General features: G+C 47.7%; 1 protein-coding gene across 1 annotated transcript in view; it reads left to right on the forward strand.

The window, feature by feature from the left end:
• The first annotated feature begins 2,130 nt into the window (after positions 1 to 2,130).
• EPHA4 (EPH receptor A4) overlaps positions 2,131 to 19,020 on the forward strand; it is a 94,919-nt gene continuing 78,029 nt past the window's right edge. Inside the window, exons 1-3 of the mRNA XM_084530285.1 lie at positions 2,131 to 2,261; positions 2,416 to 2,483; positions 5,881 to 6,544. Coding sequence (XP_084386411.1) covers positions 2,171 to 2,261; positions 2,416 to 2,483; positions 5,881 to 6,544 — 823 coding nt within the window. The 5' untranslated portion in view covers positions 2,131 to 2,170. The remainder of the gene's footprint in view (positions 2,262 to 2,415; positions 2,484 to 5,880; positions 6,545 to 19,020) is intronic.

Raw genomic sequence — 19,020 nt, forward strand, 5'->3', positions numbered from 1 at the left:
ATTTCCTTTCAGGGACCCATAATGGCATAGTGTAAATTTTAGACTAACCGGGAGACTTTTTTGTTTTGTTGTAAGGAGCAGTGTAACAGCAGCTCCTGCTTCAATTGTCATTAAAATCCTTTCACTTATGTTTATCTGGCTTTCCTTGGCAGTGCTGGTTAGAAAAGGCAAAAAATCTATGTGTCTGTCTGTCTTGATATTGTCAGGTCGTCACATGGTGCCTTGTCAGAATAAATACACTGTCACAGTCCCTGTAATCAGCATAAAGGCAGTAATAAATAGCAAACTATTGTGATGATGATCGTGGTTAATGAAAGGAAGTGTACGTAATTTGCAGTGCCTAAAGCTCACTTTTTGCAGAGTGGATTTGCAAATGAACTACAAACCTGATCCTTTCCTTACTGGGGTCAGCTGCAGAACTCCTGGTAATCCCACCCAAAACAAAATCGTTCGGCCAGCCCGACGCGTGTAGAAAGGCGTGCTGCCTTCCTCGAGCTGTCTCCTGCTGCGGCTTTTTGCATTACAGACCGCGGCTCCAGCTAACGCAAACATCACCTGAGTGAGGAACCAACCCTCGCTCACGTCGGGTAACCAGCTGTTAGCTCTGAATTTTGCTAAGCAATTTATCTGCAGATATTTTATCCTCACAGGCGCTAAGAATCGCTAGCTCCGGGCAGGGAAAGGCTGCCCCACCTGCAGGGCCCAGCCGCGGCCGCTGCTCGCGGTGCCCAGGGGGTGCAGTGCCCTTGGGTGCCCATGCCGAGCACCTCGCTGCCCACCCCGCTCACTCTCTTGTACACAGAGCTGGGTGGGAGCAGAGTCAGTGGGCTCGCATTTTTTCGTGGGAAAACGCTTTTCAGAGAAGCCAGGTGAATTTTTCCCCACAGGCTGTGGAGTTGCATGCTAAAGGAAGATCGCGCGCTGCCTCCCCCCGCTGCTTCTTTGTCCTCCTTTTTTTTTTTTTTTTCCCCCATCTCAATGTAGTGCTGGGCCCCAGGAGGCCCACGAGCACACAGAGCTTCCTACTGAGGTTGTCACTTGACTGACAGCAGAAAGCTTCTGGGGAGATGGACGAGCACGAGTGGGTGGACATAGGAAGATGCAGAAAGAAAGGAGAGAAAGGAGCGGTGTCCAGCAGGACCCCGGCCCCTCTGGGCAGCGAGGCGTCGTGGTCTGCGTGCTGGGTCGGCCACTGGGCCCAATGTGAACCAGCTAACGATACACAACGTGTGTGCGAATCATCTGTCTGGCAGAAAGCACTGCTAGAAATGCTGTGGGGATGTGCTTGGGACAAACCGTGCGTGCCAGCGGCCAACTTTTGGTGCGCTCCTCTGGTCCCTGGGTGCTCAGGGATCCAGCAGGACCTGGCGCAAGCTGCAGGTGCAGATAGGTGCACGCAGGCTCCGGGGTGGCAAAGAAATAGATTTCTGTCCCCACGGCAGCTCCCTTTGCCCTTCGGGACCGCTAACCGAGTGTGAGGGGTGCGGCGGCTGAAGGAGCGATTCGAGGAGGAATTTCGATGCCGCAGCGGGGTTGCTCGGTGGGGCTGAGTTTAGGCTGATGGCATCTGTCGAAACCAAGCTGCGCTTTTACGATCCGCTGGAGTGACGGGGAGTATGGAAACTGCTTGTTTTGGCAGGGCGCCTGAAAGACCCTTTTCGTAGAGCCAGAACGCAGTGGGGGTAGAACTGTGGGTAAAAGTGGGTTTGGTAGAACTGCGAGCATTTCGTTTCTGAGAGTTGTGATTTACTTTGCGTTTGTTTGGCGTGAATTCTTCTGACCAGTTAAGGTTAAAGACACACCAGCGATGTCGCACAAAGTGCCGAGCACCTCGAGCCTCCCGGCGGGGGACTCCCCCGGCTCGGCGGCCAGGTCAACGCGGCCCCAGGGCTGCCACTCGGCGGGGGGGGGCGGCCCTCGCAAGATGGCGGTGGGGCGGGCGGCCCGGCAGGTGGCGCTGCTGCCAAGCGGTGGGGCCGGGCGGGGCGGGGCGTGGCGCGGGGCGTGGCGAGAGGCGTGGCTCCCGGCGCGGGGCGGGCGGCGATTGGCGGCGGGGCGTGACGGGCGGGCGGGGCCCCGCCCCCCCGGGCCATGCCGTGCCTATGCCCGGCGCGCGGCCCGCGGGCGGCGATTCCGCTGGGAGGGAGCGGGCGGCGGCAGCGGCAGCGGCATGGCGGGGCTGCGGGGCTGCGCCCTGCTCCCGCTGCTCGTCGGCGTCTGCGGCGCCGTCACCGGCTCCCGGGTGTACCCCGCCAACGAAGGTGAGGCGGCGGGGACCCGGCGGGGAGTTGGGGGCGCTGCTTTGGGGTCTCCTTGCGGGGTTTTGGGGGTCCCGGGGCGCTGTTTTGGGGTCTCCAGGCGGTGTTTTGGGGTCCGGGACTGACCGTGCTGTGTTTGTGCCTCTCCTCCCCGCAGTGACCCTGCTGGACTCCCGCTCGGTGCAGGGCGAGCTGGGCTGGATAGCGAGCCCGCTGGAAGGAGGGGTAAGTGCCGTGCGGGGGGTTTGGGGTGCCAGCTCCGCGGAGGGGCGGAGAAGGGGTTTGGGGTCAGGCACGGCTGTAGGAGCCGCTCGGGACCCCCCGGACTCGCTCCCTTCGCGTAGGGTCTGTAGGAGGCTGCCGGGACCCGGTGCCGGTGCGGGTCGCTGCTCGCTGCCCCTGCCCCGTCCCGGGGCGCCGCCGGGCTCGGAAGGGGCTGGGGGGCCTGGGGGAGCCCCTGCTGCATGGGCTCTCCCGGGGCTTCCTAATAGGCAATTAGGAAGCTTCCTCAAAGTGAATGATTTAAGGAAAATGCCAGCGAAGCACCCTAAACGGCAATTTAAAAACAAACAAACAAACAAAAAAAAAACCAACAAACAAAAAAAACCCACCCAGCCAAAAACTCAAAAACAAACAAACAAAAAACCAAAAAACTCAAATCCTTTTAATGTGAGATGAGTAGAGCAGCTTGGTATGCTCAGGGGAAAAGTAACGAAGTGAAGCTGATTGGAAAATAAGTGCTGAGAGATCAGGACCCGTGCACAGCAAAGCCCTGGGTTCTTGGGGAAACCTGCACACTGAGTTGTGTGTCTGTCTGTCTGTCTGTGTGTGTGTGTGTCCCACTTGCAATCAGACGGGGAGCGAAGGAAACAGCAGCGGGTGGAAGGAACCCGAGGCTGCGTTGGCTGGCGATGCATTATGCATAAGCTGTGAATAGCCATAACACGGGAGAAAGGGGGATTGTTCTGCGCCCCCATTGTCGCTCTGCATGAACTTGATACAGCCCTGGCTCGGCAGCCCTGTCCCCAAACCTCGGCGCTTGGCAGGGCTGCTGCTGGCGGCAGGCGCTTGTCCTCCTCCTCGGACGGGGTGGGAAGGTGCAGCCCTGCCCTAAGGAGAGCATCCTTAATCCTCTGCCCCCCAAAGGGCAGGCATGAGGACGGGCTCTGCCGTGCGGCTCTCCAAGGGATGCCTGTCCTGTATGTCAACACAGGACCCGGCGTATAAGTTTTATTAAGTCAGTAGCGAATAGATGACCGGGGACAGCTGTATTTTATTAATAGCTCTTGGTTTCTCCCTCTTCCCCCACCCCCCCCAATGTTTCCTCTGGAAGCTCCATGCAAGCTGGAGAAGGAAATGTGTGCTCTTCTTGTGGACGTGACTCGTTTCACTAAACCTACATACGTGTGTTCTATTTTTAAGCCCGTAGTGAAAAATTTAAGAGTACATGGTCTGTCTCTGAGATGCAGTGCTTGGAAAGCATTTGCTTTGACTTCATATGCTGCAGATTTATTTCAAGCAGCAGCAGTGAACTCTTTTCTTTATCTTCCTGGGAAGGCTCTGTCCTTCGGAGCCAGTTTTTCTTGAGCTGTGTGCACCTTTTTGTCTCCTACAAAAGATATTTTTCTAGATCTATATATACCAGGTGGTTCCTGCGGTGCAAGGCTTGTGTGAATGAGAAGGGCTACAGATAAACGTAGTCATTTAGCAGTGACTAACTGTAATCAAATATATAGGAGCCCTGGAGGAATTTGTGAATTGCATTATAAATATAATTAATGATTTACTCCTGCATTTCATAGTTGAAAAGCAGGTTTTGTGCCCAGAATGTTTCACTCTGCATCATTAAACCGTGGGAAGAGTTGAATTATAAAAGTTAACTTTTTCTTTCAAGCTGAAATTACAGCTCTGACCACATACTTAGTTACAAATCATTAGCAGTGGCTGGAAATTTTGGGGCTGTGGTCACTTTCAGCTCTGGCTGTACGATGCGCTCGGGTTTGGTTTGTGGATGTGTGCTGCTGAAATGAGAAACACTTCTGCTGGGAGCCGGGCGTGTTGAGAACCCGATCCCAGACTTGCTGAATTCAGTCGTAGCCTGCCCGTTGACCTCAGCGGTCTCTATTGAATCCTAGAGCGGCATCCTCCATTGTCTGAGCGGGGCAAAGGAAATCCCATCAACAAGTATTGTTTCCCTCTGCTTCTTCCTTTCCCTTGTACCGCACACAGCACAGGTAGCGTGGGCAGCCCGAGGGTAGCGGGATGGGAGGTGATGGCCCGTCAGGACAGCGCCGTAACAGGGAGCTCTGCTGCGGCAGCTGCAAATTAAACAGCGCCGTCCTCTTACCACAATGTGCTGTGCTTTACATTGATAGATGGCTTTTTAAGGTTTGTTTTTTCCCCTTTTTCTGTGAAAAGGAGTGACACGCTGAGTATTGAGCCCCCCCTGCTTTTGCTTTAATTTGCAGTTATCTCAAGGCAGTAAATAAAATATTGTTCTTTCTGCTCCCAGTGACTCATGGTGCTAACTACTGTCACCCTATAAATGGATTCAGCTAAGCTGGAATCTTTTTAAGTAAAAATCACTTGCATAAGAGCAGTCCTTGCGAGAAGAATGCAGGATATTATACAAGAAGCCCCTTAATGTTAAGAAGGCTTCTGTTTATCAAAGCCACGGCTTCAGTAGCTTTGAAAAGCACTTCTGGGAAGACTCTGAAGTTACTGCTGGTTTTTTCAAGGATAATTTTTATATGCTTTATTGTATAGCTTGCAAACCCAGGTAGTATGTAGACATTCTCTAATACACTTTTTTTTTTTTTTTTTTTAATTAATAAGTGTTTTTGTTTTTTTAATACCAAAGCACTGTGGGGGTTTTGCTGGAAAGCTCTGTCTCTCTTGCTAATGCCCCCACTGCCTCCTTTCTTCCCACTCCAGGAAAGCACTGTAGTAAACTTTGCTTGATAATACTAAATACAAATAAAAATAATTAAAAGAATCAAAGCTTTTGTTTTTGTTTTCTTTCCCTTTATAAGTTCATCATCTTGAAATGCTGATTTAGGGCCAGATATCTTCTTTGCATATCTTCCCTGGATTGCTGTATTTTTGTTGTGAATTTCCTGTTAGTTTCACGCTTCTGAAGAAGGTGCCTGAACTTGATCGAGGGGTGCAAGAGTTTGAAAGCGTGCTGCTGTCTTTGAACCTTCTGGTTTATTTCAAGCATCTAAATTTAATGGTACTTCCTGAGACTTCTGGAGGACAAAGGTGTATAGTACACCTTCTCTTCCCACCTTGCAGCTTTGTTTGGGTGGCAGTGCTGTGGCAGCATGCTGGTAGAGCAGTGGTGTGGTCTCCTTGCCTGTCCTTCCACCCACAAGTGCCACCCAGGCCAAGGACCCGGTTCTGCAGAGAGCTGCTCTGCCCAGCTCCACAGCAGAGGCTGCTCCATCTGCGTGCCTGGGACGTTGCTAGCCCAGCTTTGGAAGCTTTCAGAACTAATAAGGGGTGGCTTAGCAGCTTAAGGTCCGTGGTAGTGACGCCAGAAATGTGGACATTAATTTTGCTGCGAAGTTCTGCTACTCCATTTAATCCTGATGTGTTTTTCTTCTCCTTTCCCTCTTGGCAGTGGGAGGAAGTGAGCATTATGGATGAGAAAAACACTCCAATCCGCACCTATCAAGTCTGCAATGTGATGGAGCCCAGTCAGAATAATTGGTTACGAACTGATTGGATTCCCCGTGAGGGGGCTCAGAGGGTATATATCGAAATCAAGTTCACACTGAGAGACTGCAACAGCCTGCCAGGTGTCATGGGAACTTGCAAAGAGACTTTCAACCTCTATTACTATGAATCAAACAACGATAAGGAGCGTTTTATTCGAGAGAGCCAGTTTGCCAAGATCGACACCATCGCCGCTGATGAGAGCTTCACCCAGGTGGACATTGGCGACAGGATCATGAAGCTGAACACAGAGATACGGGACGTGGGACCTCTCAGCAAGAAAGGGTTTTACTTGGCTTTTCAGGACGTCGGAGCCTGCATTGCTTTGGTGTCCGTCCGTGTTTTCTATAAGAAGTGCCCGCTGACAGTTCGAAACCTGGCACAGTTTCCAGACACCATTACCGGGGCTGATACATCCTCTCTGGTGGAGGTTCGCGGCTCCTGTGTCAACAACTCGGAAGAGAAGGATGTGCCAAAAATGTACTGTGGGGCAGATGGTGAATGGCTGGTGCCCATTGGCAACTGTCTGTGCAACGCTGGCTATGAAGAGCGTAACGGCGAGTGCCAAGGTAAGATGAGCCATATTGTACTTTTCATTAGGGCTTAGGAGAATGCATAATTGAATCGGAGATGAGAGTAAATGGAATCAAGCCAGTAATTAGCAGCCCCTATGGGATGCAGTGGGACAGAGGGGTTTAATGAAGAAGTCCAGTAGCTCCAGGTGGCAAGGCTAAGAATCATACAATGCAAAGCAAATGATACTGCTGATAGGCAGAAGGCAAAATGCTCTTTCTAGCAGGCACCTCAATTTGAATTGGCTCACAGCGGTCACCAAAATGTGAATGACTGCAGAAACAGCTCAGCTGAGCTGCCGTCCTTTAAAGAGAGAACTCTTAAGTTTTATCTGGAGTGAGCTTTGTTAAGCACAGGAAATTCTGACAAAGTTTCCCTTGGATAATGCAGTGGGGTGAGAACAGAGTCGGGATGGGGGAGTAGAACAGGGAGTTTTAGCTGGATTACTTTCCCCCTTTAGGAAGGGGAAGTCTTTGGTGTTTTACTTGTTGCAAATTTTTTGAGTGCTAAATAACCTTTTGATATTTGACACCGCTGCCTTTGTTAAATATTTTAATTTCTCAGAGGGTCTCCATTGTTAGCTTAATAATGGAGGTGCTAGGATACTCTTAGAAATGCTAAAAGCCGCCCTCCCTCCCCCTATCCTGTGTCCTGCTGAATTGGGGATTAAAGTTTATAGAAAACACAGATTATCCTAAAAAAAAAGAAGGGGAGGCAGAATAACACCTTAAAACCTGTGTTCTATTCACTTCCCCTTCCTGGAAAAATAAATAGTAGATGGTTAAGGTAGGAGAGAAGAGTTTATAAATAAAATATCTTTGTCCTCAGTGACTGAACTCTTGCTCGTGTAAGCATAAATTAATATCAAACTGGGATGGCTTCTTGCACAGTTCAGTGGCCTTTAACTTTCCTGGGTACCAAATTGGAGGTACTCAGCTCCTTAATGGGTTGGAGCCTGTTTTTTGTTGTTGTTGCTTGTTTTTTTGTTTGTTTGTTTTTTGGTAAAGGTGTTTTGGATCCTAGTGTTCCAAATGTATTGGCTTCGCATCCTCTTGGTGCATTTTTCACAGGTCAATGAGTCAGAGAACAAGGTAGCAGAGCAAGCAACTGACCGCCTTTGTGCTAGACTCCCAAGAGAACAGAGCCTTTTGAATGTTCTGCTTGGTTTCTTTTAAATGATAATTTACAGTCAATATGAAGTTCCCTATTACGCCTTGAAACTAAGCTTTGGCAGGAAAAAAGCACCAAGGATAAACCTCAGCCTCCGTTTGAGCAGGATTGCCATGGGCTGCAGGGAGAGCTGAAAAATGAGCAGCGCGATGAGGGGGCACCCTGTTTGGCTTAAATCATTACCCATGGAGTCCCGCGAGACAGAAGCCTGGAAAGAAAAGCTGTGTACGATGAAAGATGCAAATCCACGGACATGGTACTGAATGGGTGCTGCTTAGGAGAGCCACGGGTGGCTGAGGAGGTGTTGCTAGCTTCAAATAGATCCGTAACTTCCAGCAAAGCTTCCCCACACATTTACAGCCTGGGAAGTGAGAGGAGGAAGTGAATGGGGGGATGTGCTTTGGTTTATTGCTCGGAAATTGTCCTGCCTTCTCCTGAAGGCCTGCTGGGTCAGCCCCAGGCACACTGGCTGACACAGATCTAACACTTCTCCTCGTCAGTGGCCTGAACGTGATGAGCTGATGGCGCACACGGGGTTTGCTGGTGGGCAGAGGTGCTAGCGGGCTGCTTTTTCACTCATCCTTTTCTGTTGTTGGACTGAGAAGTGAGCGTGTCAGGTCAGGTTACCTGCTGGCCCGTAGCTGCAGCCCGGCGGTCAGGTTCCCAGGCTGGAGGCAGATCAGGTGGCGTGGCTCCTGGAGCAGGGGAAGAAACTTTGTCTCTTGGATCCATTCTCCGGAGCGGAGCCGGCCTGTGCCAGCTCTGCTCAGAGGATTCGAGCCAGCAAGTAATTGCGAAGCGCTAAGCCCATTTCATCAGCGGTTACTTGTGGTTTCCTTTCCCTAACATCTGCCGTTCTCCAGCCAGGACGGCTCCCCAGGAAGCTCCTTGAGCTCCTCAAGCCAAGCAGGCTTGCTCGGGCCTCCAGCACGGAGGTGATGGCGGGGCGGCCTCCAACACCGTGGGGTGAGCCTCCCCACGCCCTGCCCCGCGTCACGGCGGGCCGCTGGAGTGAAGCAAGGAGGATTCCTGTGGGTTTGGAGCACGGATGGGGTGGAGGAAAGGGGCCGAGCCTGTGAAAGGCTGTAGAAGGGTGCCGGGCTGAGACCCGGGGCTGGTGGGCAGGTTCCACCCCAATTGTTTTTCAATAGGCTGACTGCGGCGGGATGAACACAAGGGAAGGTCAGAGGTTGTCCGTTCCCTCATCCATCTTCCCCTGTGATCCCCGGGTGGGAGTTAGGATTCATTAAGATCTTAAAAGTTTGACAAGAGCTTGGTGGGCAGGAGTGGCAGGGGCCGAGGGAGCAGGGACTGTGCACCCCCGGCTCCCCTGGGAGCAGCCTCCAGCCCCGCGGGACCCGGTGGGCTCCTTCCACCCCCTGAGTGCTGCGTCAGGCGCTGCCCCTGGAGCTCCTGTTGCTTAATTTCTGCTGCGTGTGGGAGAAAAATAATGGGAAGCACTTCACTTCTGAAGTGGCTCCTGTAGTGGGCATTAACGACTCTCTGACCTTGGTGAGGATTTATTTAAAATAAAAAAAATAATTGTGTGGTATGGAGGTGTTTGATTACACACAGCCTGTCCTTCATTCAAACAGCTGCTGTTTTTTTTTCCATCAGACTTTGATCATCTTACTGAACATCCATGTATCTACATCTATATGCATGCGCATATATGTATGTGCGCATATATGTATGTGCGCAGAAAAGCAGAGCAGGAAGGGAAGGAAGCAAAGTATTTAATCCATGTTTATTTGAGAAACTTCACAGGAGTAACAGGGATGGTTCTGTAACATTGTCTCGATCAGTAAAAATGCTAAACGAGCACTGATTCTTTTCTTACAGCTGCATTTGTAGCTGTGAACTCAGTGCAAAAAGAGAACTAGAGAACTTCCTATTGTTCTCTTTTTTCTGTATTTTTTTTCCCCAAAGTTCTCGTGCTCATGGCTGTCCATTCAGGAGAGCATAAATGTGGGATAGCGTTGATGGAATGAGAAACTATCCTGACTAGTGACACATCTCCAGGCTAAGGCAATTAGTGCTTTAGGGTAAAGTTGAGACATGAAGTTATTCTAAAATTTGCTTGTATGTATCATTGTTATGCAGATCATTTTGTTACACGTTAATATATTGTGGTTTGCATTTAGTTATGATTTCCTCATGATAAACTGCGTATCTTTTTATCTCAAACAGTGAAGGGGGAAACAAGCAGGAAGGGAGAAAAGACAGATTAAAGAAGCAATAGACTGTAGCCATCTGTGATGATTTTGATGCTGTGAAATTACAAATCTCAATTTTAGAGCTGCCATTTAGTATAAATATGTGAGACAGTTGAGATTTTTACTGTGATATTGTAAAGGTTATGAGAGCCAACAGCTTTGTCTTCATCTACACTTGCTTTTTTGAGTTGTGAATTGGCCAATTGGCAGAAAATCCAGTGTCATTTAAAATATGGCTCAATCCCGTTCTCATATCGCTGCTGTTTTTAGAATTTTCCTTCTAACTTCGATAAAAGCATCCCTAAGAAGTAATAATTTGAATGATAAGATGCTTTTTATCTCAGAGGCTTTGAAGAGTGACTGTGATCATTGAGAGCAGCAGTTCAGTTTATATCAGAAGACTCCGGTCTAATTATATTCTTTTCTGTGATAAGATTTTTGGATGGTGGGTTTTGTCAGGGTGGGGAAGTGAAGCAATTTGTGTGTGCTTTCCCATTTTAGTCATAGACAACTTTTTTTGTCAGAATAACACTGATGAACAGTCTGGCTGCACAAAAGGGTAATCAGAAGGGTGACTAAGACTGCACAGATTTGAGATTCCAGAAAGATTGTTGTTTTTTTTTTTTTTTTTTTTTGGTTGATTTTTTTTTTGGCAGGGGGAAAAAAAATGCACAGACTCAACATCTGAAGCTTTAAAAGGAGCTGAGAAGAAGGAAGCTACCAGGAGGGGCATGAGAGCAATACTGAAACACAGTCTGTCTGAAACAAATTTAGCTGGTGCTTATCTCCTCAAGAAGTGATTTGGTTATATTATGTTCTGGTGGAGCTCAACAGATCTTCCAAGGGTTGCTCTCTGTGATTTATTTTTTATTTTTTTGTTACCAACTAGGGTGTTTTAAGATCCTTCATTTAAATGTTATGCAGGTTCTGTAATGCTTTTCTTCCTCGCTGGCCCCTTCAGAAGTCAAGCCACTGCTGTTGTCAAGCAATTGTTCCTTTAGATATTCCTTGGAGAAAAGCTCATGCTTCTTAGCTCTGAATTGCTGACAAAATTGCTGCTGCTACGTAGGAGAGCAACACCTGCTCATTATTCTGCACATTTTTGGCGAAGAGGCAGCTCAGTCCTCACTGTGGAAGGCAGGTGAGCTGTTGTACTATGAATTTCATGGTAGCTCTGGGTAGTCCTTGATGGGGCGTGTGACAAGGTTCCTTTTGGTTGGTGTTGGATTTAAAAACAAAACAAACTTTCCAGACAACTTGTCCTGTGTGTGATGACTTCAGGATTTAGATCTTGGCTGCGTAAGGGTGATTATCTGTCTAATAACATGCTCCACTGAGCTTGGTCTTTATTGCATTAGTGAGAAATGATTAAAGAAATGCTCAGCAGTACACTTCAGTCTTTGGAGGCTGCATCAAAAAGCCCCCCAAACTCGTGAGATGGGTGTCTTATCAGGTTTCATTCCATTATGCCACATCCTTTTGATATGTTTTGGGGAGCAGGTGAGGTCACCCAGTTTTGTGAATCAGAGACAATTACCACTCCCACGACTAAATGGACACTTCATGAATATTCAGGGCCTGTTTCACCTCCCTGGGAAGCAAACACTTGGGTTCCCTTCTCTTTCCTCTGGCTGGAGACTGAGGAAGCTCTCCCTGTGAAGGGGGATTGGCAGCTGTCAGGCCACTTCGTCTTTTGCATGCAAGCAAACTCCTCATTTACATCTTTTGTATACACCCTCATGCAAAGTAGCACACCCATTTCCCCATTTCACAAAGGAGATAAGAGCTTCCTTTGGAAACGCCAGCCAAAATCTCCTTCTGTTTATGCAAAGCTCTGAGATCTGGATTTTATGCAAACGCATCCCGTTTTGATTTAAATTCTTTGTTTAAGAGATAGTGTAATATTTGCACAGCGTGCTCCTTGTGTCCCGGTCTCCTCCTGACGAGGACTGATTGTGGCTCTTCCCCCAGTCTCTGCAGCCCACTTCCAGCCAGCCTGTGGGAAAGTGCTGTGCTCCAGTGCCCTGGGCTTGTTTGGGAAACGCTTGCTGGAGGTGCTGGCAGCACTGTCTGTCGTGGCTGGTGGGGCCACGGGCTCCTGGCTGTGATCCCCTCTAGCTACTTGCCAGGAGCCACAGGACCCTTTTGTAGCTACAGCCTCAGCCTGGGGAATGACCCGCATCAGGCAGCGGTATCCCCCCTGCCCCAGCAGTGTGCACACACACACACATGTATGTCCCAAAAACATTATGCTTCATGGCCTTTTCTGTGCCGTGGGTCGAGGCTGGGCTCAGCCCTGGTGTGGTGCCGTTCTCGTGGCCAGCCTGGCTGCAGGAGTGGGCTCAGCCTTTGGTGGTGCAGAGGGGACGAGGTGGCTGGTAGCACTCGGGTAAACATGCACAAAGGGAACTGCTGTCTTTATTTATCGCACAAAAATAATCTGTGAGAAAAGTTCTGCTTTCCTAAGCCTCACGATTACACAAGAACCCATGTTTTGTTTTATTTTTGGTTTTAGTGGCTTTCTGTTCTTTTTAACTTTTCTTTATTTCAACTTTACTGAAAATTGCCTTTGGCTTGAAATAAAGCTGAGGCTCATTAAATGCTCCCAAAACACAGGCTTGTTCAGAACAGATTTGTTGAAAGGTTTATTGATATAAGCTAGAACACATGCTGCATGAATGTACTGTATTTCTTTAAAGGACTAGTTCTCATTTTGTGTCTTTATAAATCAGTGGTATGAAATTAGGACCCTGATTGTGTTGGGGCTACATCCTATAACAAACCAAAGGGAAAAAGAAGGTTTGGGGGGTGGTGGTGTTCTTTCTTTCCTTTTTTTTTGATGCCCCATTAGTGTTTAACTTGAAGGTAATTTCACAGGGGTAGTAAAGTGCGCAGTGTGAAACCTGGTGGCATAATTAAATGGAGGAAAGGCTCTTTAAAACAACAAAGGAACGTGCAAAAACTTTGGTTTTGCCCTAATAGTCACCCAGAAGGGGAGACCATGCTGTTTAAAGTACAATATGGATGGGCTATTAAGGTTTTTAAAAAAAAAAAAAAAAAAAAAGCCAGACTGTACAGTTGTTATTTGCTTTAGTTCCATTAGTCGTGGGTGCCTAGAGAAAGCCCAGCTCTCTGGTCTGTTTTTGCTTTTGTGTTTTTGGGGGTGGGTTTAGATCTCAGTGTGTGTATGTAGACCAACTTAATCTCTCCGATCCGTGTAGCAGAGGGGGTGTATTTACTGGGGGCCTGCTGCAGGAGGGCATGTTGCAGAGGTTGTGCTTTCAGCAGGCTGGGCAGGGGTGGCACTCCTGGGGAGGAGGAGGAAGAGGATGACTGATGGTCTCCTGCTGGATGGAGGTCTCCTGCTGGAGGATGGAGGGAGGAAGGTGAGGTGCCTTCCCCAGAGGCACACAGGGTGGCTGTGGCTGAGACAAGGCCAAAGGGAAGGTTATCTGGTTCTGCCTATACACAAGAAAGCTTTTTTTTATTATTATTTTCTTTCCCCCCCCCTCACTCATCAAAAGGATTTGGTCACCTTCTCCTCATAAGTTGCCAGTCTTGCATGCTGGAACTCCTTAAAGTGCTGTTTAAATAAGGCAATCGATAACTATCATTTTTCCTTGTATATGTGGATACTTTGTACAGCCACAGTTCAAAGCTGCAGTACAGTGTCTTAATTACCCAGATAATCCTGTTTGCTTGTATTTTTAAACTATGAAGCGCTGGGTAATTATTCAATTCTTAATAGAAGGCAAATGGCAATGTAAACAATAATTAGGATGTTAGACTAATGCGCTTCAAAGCAAATTGGATTTTTTTTTTCATACCGTTCAGCATGAAGTCCCATAAAGCTAACAATTTAGTGGCAAGGAAACAAGTTCCATTTTGTTCATATTTTATGGCGTTATCTCTCCGCGCCGCGTTCCTGTGAGTAACTGTCTGTGCCAGCACGGGCCGGCCTCCTGCTGCTGCGTGCGGGCCCCATGGGCCAAGGCCCGGCATCCCGGTGACCTGACATCAAGCTGGAGCTTTTTGAGCTTTGGGGGCAGGATCGTGTGCCATGGGTAGAGCTACAGCCTCTTGCCTCCAACTTGGAGGGCTCTCCTTGCTGTCACGGCTCGTCTCCAGTTTTACTTGGAGAGTAATGCGGGCTGCAAATGCTGACAGAAAATACTTGAGTACTTGAATACTTGTCTGTAAGTCTTGTGGATGGAACATGTCTGGCTTGGTGTATCCACAGACTGCTGATTAAATCCTGTTGTATCCACACCTGGCACTACACGTAGCTAGTGATCGAAGCCTGTGTGACGGTAGCAGAGGCCTAGGTCAATACCGCTGCTGCTTTTCTGAATATTTCCCTTCAGACTTCACGAATGCCCCTGTCACACAGAGGGCTTTGTCTGGCCTCCGCTGTGCCTCCTCGTTGCTCCGAATGGCTTCAACAATCAGCTTTATTTTCTTCATTATCGACATTAAGAGAGGCCAAAATGTTCTTCAGCACTGATGCTGGAGGAATTGAATTACAGAAACTTAATTTTTCAGTAGCCTTCATTTTTATTCTGAGAAGTGAGCATGTGGGGGGGAAATCAGTGGAGTACTTGAAGAGGTTTTGGTTGTGTTTTTTTTGATACTAATGCAGGCTATCTTTATAATAAAGTGTTTACTTAAAGGGTGTGGATTTCTTTATTTTAAGTCCCAGAGGCCTCTTGCCAGGCCACATTGTAATAGCGTTAATTAACGAGTCTGTCTTTCCGTACATAAAACATCTCTGTCTGGGGAGCAGAGGAGCACTGTCAACCAAGGCTTCTGTGAACTTGATGCTTGAATTCATTTGTTTTTGGGTTTAAGTGTTTTCTGTAGTTGAAAAAGACATCGCTGCTTTGAAAACAGTTTGCTTTTGAAGCTCCTGGCCTGGCAGCACCTGGAGCAGCCGGTAGGCAGGGTTGTGTGTTGAAAGGACTGGATCAATACCTTCCTCTCCAGCTCCTGGGCTGGGCCACGCTGGTGGCTCTGGGCCCCAACCCCAGCCTGTTTTGGGCCACCATCCGTCACAGGGACACCCAGCTGGGACAGCGTGAGCCAGTGCCTGGGCTCTTTTGAGGGTGGCCATTGGAAAATGGATCTGAGGAACCGACAGCTTCGGAAAAATCAATTTTTATTTTTTTTTTACTTTTTTTTTTTTCTTTCACTGCTCATGTAATTATGGAGAGGATTAGAGGAGGAATGGAGGGCTAGGAGATCAATAGGAGGGCACAAGTTGCCTGAACTCCTTTTCAGATGTTGGAGTACTGCGTTTTGTTGTACTTAGCCAGAGCATGTAGAAGATATCTTTTGGGCTTTCTCAAGAGACAAGTAAACAAATTAAGAAGGTGTGTGGGTAGTCCCTACTGTTTCAGAGAGATGCTTGGGGGCAGCGGCTGCTGGATAATTACAGCAGGAGGTGCTTAGATGCACCGTGTTTGCTGACAAGCTGAAGAAGATGGTTCTGGCTTCCCCAGCCTGGTGTGTGTGTGCCTTAAAACCCATGCTGGTACCTGCCGGTCAGCTCCTCTACCCCTGCCCTTGGCTTTCTGCTCCCCAAACTTCTGTGTGCTGACAAAAGCCCTTCCAAAGCCTTTGGGCATTGCCCCAAGACTGTGACCTAAGTGCCCTCCTGCTGGTAGAGACAGCCCCTCCTTGGGAGCTGTGGTGAGAGTCCAAGACTCCTCCTGTATCCAAGTGTTCAAGCAATGAACAAACAATTGCAGTGCCCCCAAATTGCACCTGAGCTATTCTGAAGAGGAGACAATTTCTTGGGAGGCTTCCTGTGGTCTTGTGCAGCAGAGATGCTAGGAGATTAGCTAAACTCTGTTGCTGTTTCTTTTTAGTGGCTTTGGTATTTGCATTTTGCACACCTGCCAACCTCCTCTTAATCTCTGAAGTACCATAACACAGTTATTAGGTTGACACATTTTGTCCACTCGTAATTAGTTCTTGGATTTCCTCGTTTATTTTTGTGGTGATCAGAAGTGTCCAGGGTAGAGCTAACAAGACAGTTGAAATCAGGACAAGGTCCCTGTACACGCTCCACCTGCTCATTAATCAAAGATTCTGCAGTTAATGAGTACTTTCCAGGTAATATTTAATCTCAGAGTAGCAATAGTTACATTTAATGCAAAGTAACTTATTTTTTTGCAGTTTGCTACTGAAGTCATTCCCATGGCACGCTAGAAACCATCTCCTGCACTGATCCCAGATACCCGCTCCTGTCACACTGACTCAAGTTTAGATGACGTCTGAAAATGCATGCCTAACTGTTGGTTCCAGTACTGAAGGCTGGACACAACGTTTTTGTGAGTGCTGGGTGAATGTGCATACACATAGACATGGCTGATAAAGTACATTGTGCAGTAACACTTTGAGGTTCAAAGGCCTGTCTAGGTAGGGGAAAAGCTGAAAGGAATCAACAAAGATGTGAAGGCAGCATGGATAACTTCAGGAGCGTCATTAATCACCCGTGAGAGTATTTCCATTCTTCTGGCTGAATCTGCCTGTGTGCAGATGCTTTATCCATCTAGGTGATTCACCTTAAAGTTCTCAGTGCCTCTTTGAAGATGAGCGCTTGGTACCTGGTTTTAATGTACCCAGAATTAATGTACACAGTGACCTTGAATTCAGTGCACCTAATAGCTTGGGAAATTGAGCTCAAAGGGATTTGGGCACTATGAAAGCACCCATTCATAGCTTTAGGGTGGATAAAGAACTTTGATTTATGAGAGAAAGGAGAACAAAATCCTGAATGTCACCTGCAGCGGAGCTCGGAGCAACAGCAGAAGGGACAGGAGCGTTGAGCAAGCAAGAGGCACTGAGGGTTGGGAGCAGAGAGCAGTGCTGGCTCCCAACGGAGGCTGAAGCAGGTGCACGGCAGGTCTGATCCAGCACTGCAGGGCCACAACCGTGGGGACCTGCTCTTGTTTTAACATGACTGGTGCAGTCCCAGAAGCAGTATGTGGCCTTACTAAGCATCATGTCTCCTTCCTTCAAGGCTGCACTAGATCAGTGACTGTGCAGAGCTGGTCTTGTGGGTTCAGGATGAGCTGTAATTGGTGTATGGAAGTGTGAAGGAAGGTCCCCTCTCCATCTTGCCTGTTTCGTTGGAGTTTGGTTTGTTCTTCCAAGCAGTCAGAGGAGCTCTGTAGCCCTAACTTGCACCGAGTTTTTTAGCTGCTGCCTGCTCACTGTGGGTATGTTCAGGAGGTGGAGCTCTGCCCACCATGTTGCTTTGCTTCTTCAAAGGTCACTATTAACTCCTTTCTTGTGGTTGTGCATTTAGCTAACCTTCTGCAGGGATCATGGTAATGTGACCTCTCTGTATACCTGTATTAAAGTTGTTTGAGTTAAAAATGCACTGTAGCAGAGCAAAGAAGAGACGTTTTTCCGTGGGATTGTTGAGCTCTTTGCGAATGCCAAATGGCTAAGTTAACTCTTGGGCAAACACTGCCTTTTATTTGACTTTGTAGTTCGCCCTTTGAAATACATATTTGTGTCAATCAGCAAGTCTCCCTTCCGGACTTCTGGTTGACCCTGCACAAAGAAATGTGACTGTGCAATTATTAAAGGTGAGGCCTTCTTTTTAACAAATGCTGAGTAATTGCTATTCAGTTGTCTCTGTGCATCCGTCACAAATGACAGCAAACTGCCCTTCAGCCAGCTGAATAACAAGGAAGATAGGTGTTTGGAAGGAACAACTCTTCAGAAATTTGCAATGTGTCTTAAGTATTGTGTCACAGTAACTTGTGGGTAGGGCAAAGAAGAAACTTGCCTGTCTCAGCGTAGAGTGTGAGAGCCTTATTTGGGCTTTAAAATGCAATTGGGTCAAATACTATACCTTCATCTCTTGGACGGAGTCATTGGGGGTCATCAAAGTGCAATGGAGGGCGGGCAGAGTTTGCCCATTATAACACAATCTGAAGCAAACACGTGAATATAATACCCTAACGCTCCTTACGATAAAAGAGGCAAAATCTTGCTGTGCTCCCCTGCCACAACATTGGAGCATTAGCAGCTATTGGGGAGAAGAAAGCTAAATATTTCCCAGTTGTTCTGCAGTCTGTAGACTTGGAGCTGGCTGGTGCTAGCACCTTGATGGATTCTGTACAGGGAAGTTGTCAGCTGCAGCGGTGGGGATATGGATGAGCTGCATGAAGCAAGCGCTCAAATCACACATCACAACCATGTTTGGAGAATATCCTCTATCCTTTTACAAGGTTTTTAGTCAAGATCCTTTGAAGAAACACAAGCTTGGTATAAAATTAATTCTGGTGTGTATGCACTACTGACACTCTGTAGACCTACTGCCAAGATTGTCCAGTGTTGCTGTGACCTGCCTTTTCTTTCTGTGTTAGCTGTTAATTCCTGTATCCTTCTTTCAGCCTGTATGTGATTTCTCAAAAGAAACTGTTTAATGGCATGAATTCATCAGTCATGGGTCTTGCAAGTAGACCTTTGATAACAGACAAATACACTTGATACAGGGAACCTAATTTTCTTTAAGGAACACTATCCTTTTTGCTACTCAAGAAGTTTTTTTTCTGAAGGTCGTGAATTCTGATTTTCTTATTCACATCACCTAGAATGTTTTTGGCTTTATTCCAGGAGGAAATACTTGAAATACTAGGCGGTGTCTTTTTAGTTAGTTCAGACCTTGATTCCTGGATACACGGGCAGAAGGGCCATGAAGGCTATGTTAGCACTTACTGTTCAGATCTCTTCAAGGAGTTGGAAGTTCATACTTGCTTAGAGCTGAAGAGATCTTGAAATGCCTCTTTCCTTTAAGCAGAGAAGCAGAGGTGTGTATGAATTGGCTGTGAAGAGAGCTGGTAATAGGGCAGGAAATAATGGGCTTAAATTGCAAAAAGGGCAGGTTAAGCTAGACCTGAGGGGAAAAAAAAATCACAATTGTAGAAGATCGTATTGCCAACACAGGTTGCCCTGGGACATGGAGGGATATCTGCACTGGAGAATTTTCAGAACAAGACAGTGGAAATCTGGTGGCATGGTTTAGATACATGTTATCCTCCTGTGGGGCAGGAGAACAGACTAACTGG

This window comes from Aythya ferina (assembly GCF_964211825.1).
Source record: "Aythya ferina genome assembly, chromosome: 9".
Lineage (NCBI taxonomy): Eukaryota > Metazoa > Chordata > Aves > Anseriformes > Anatidae > Aythya > Aythya ferina.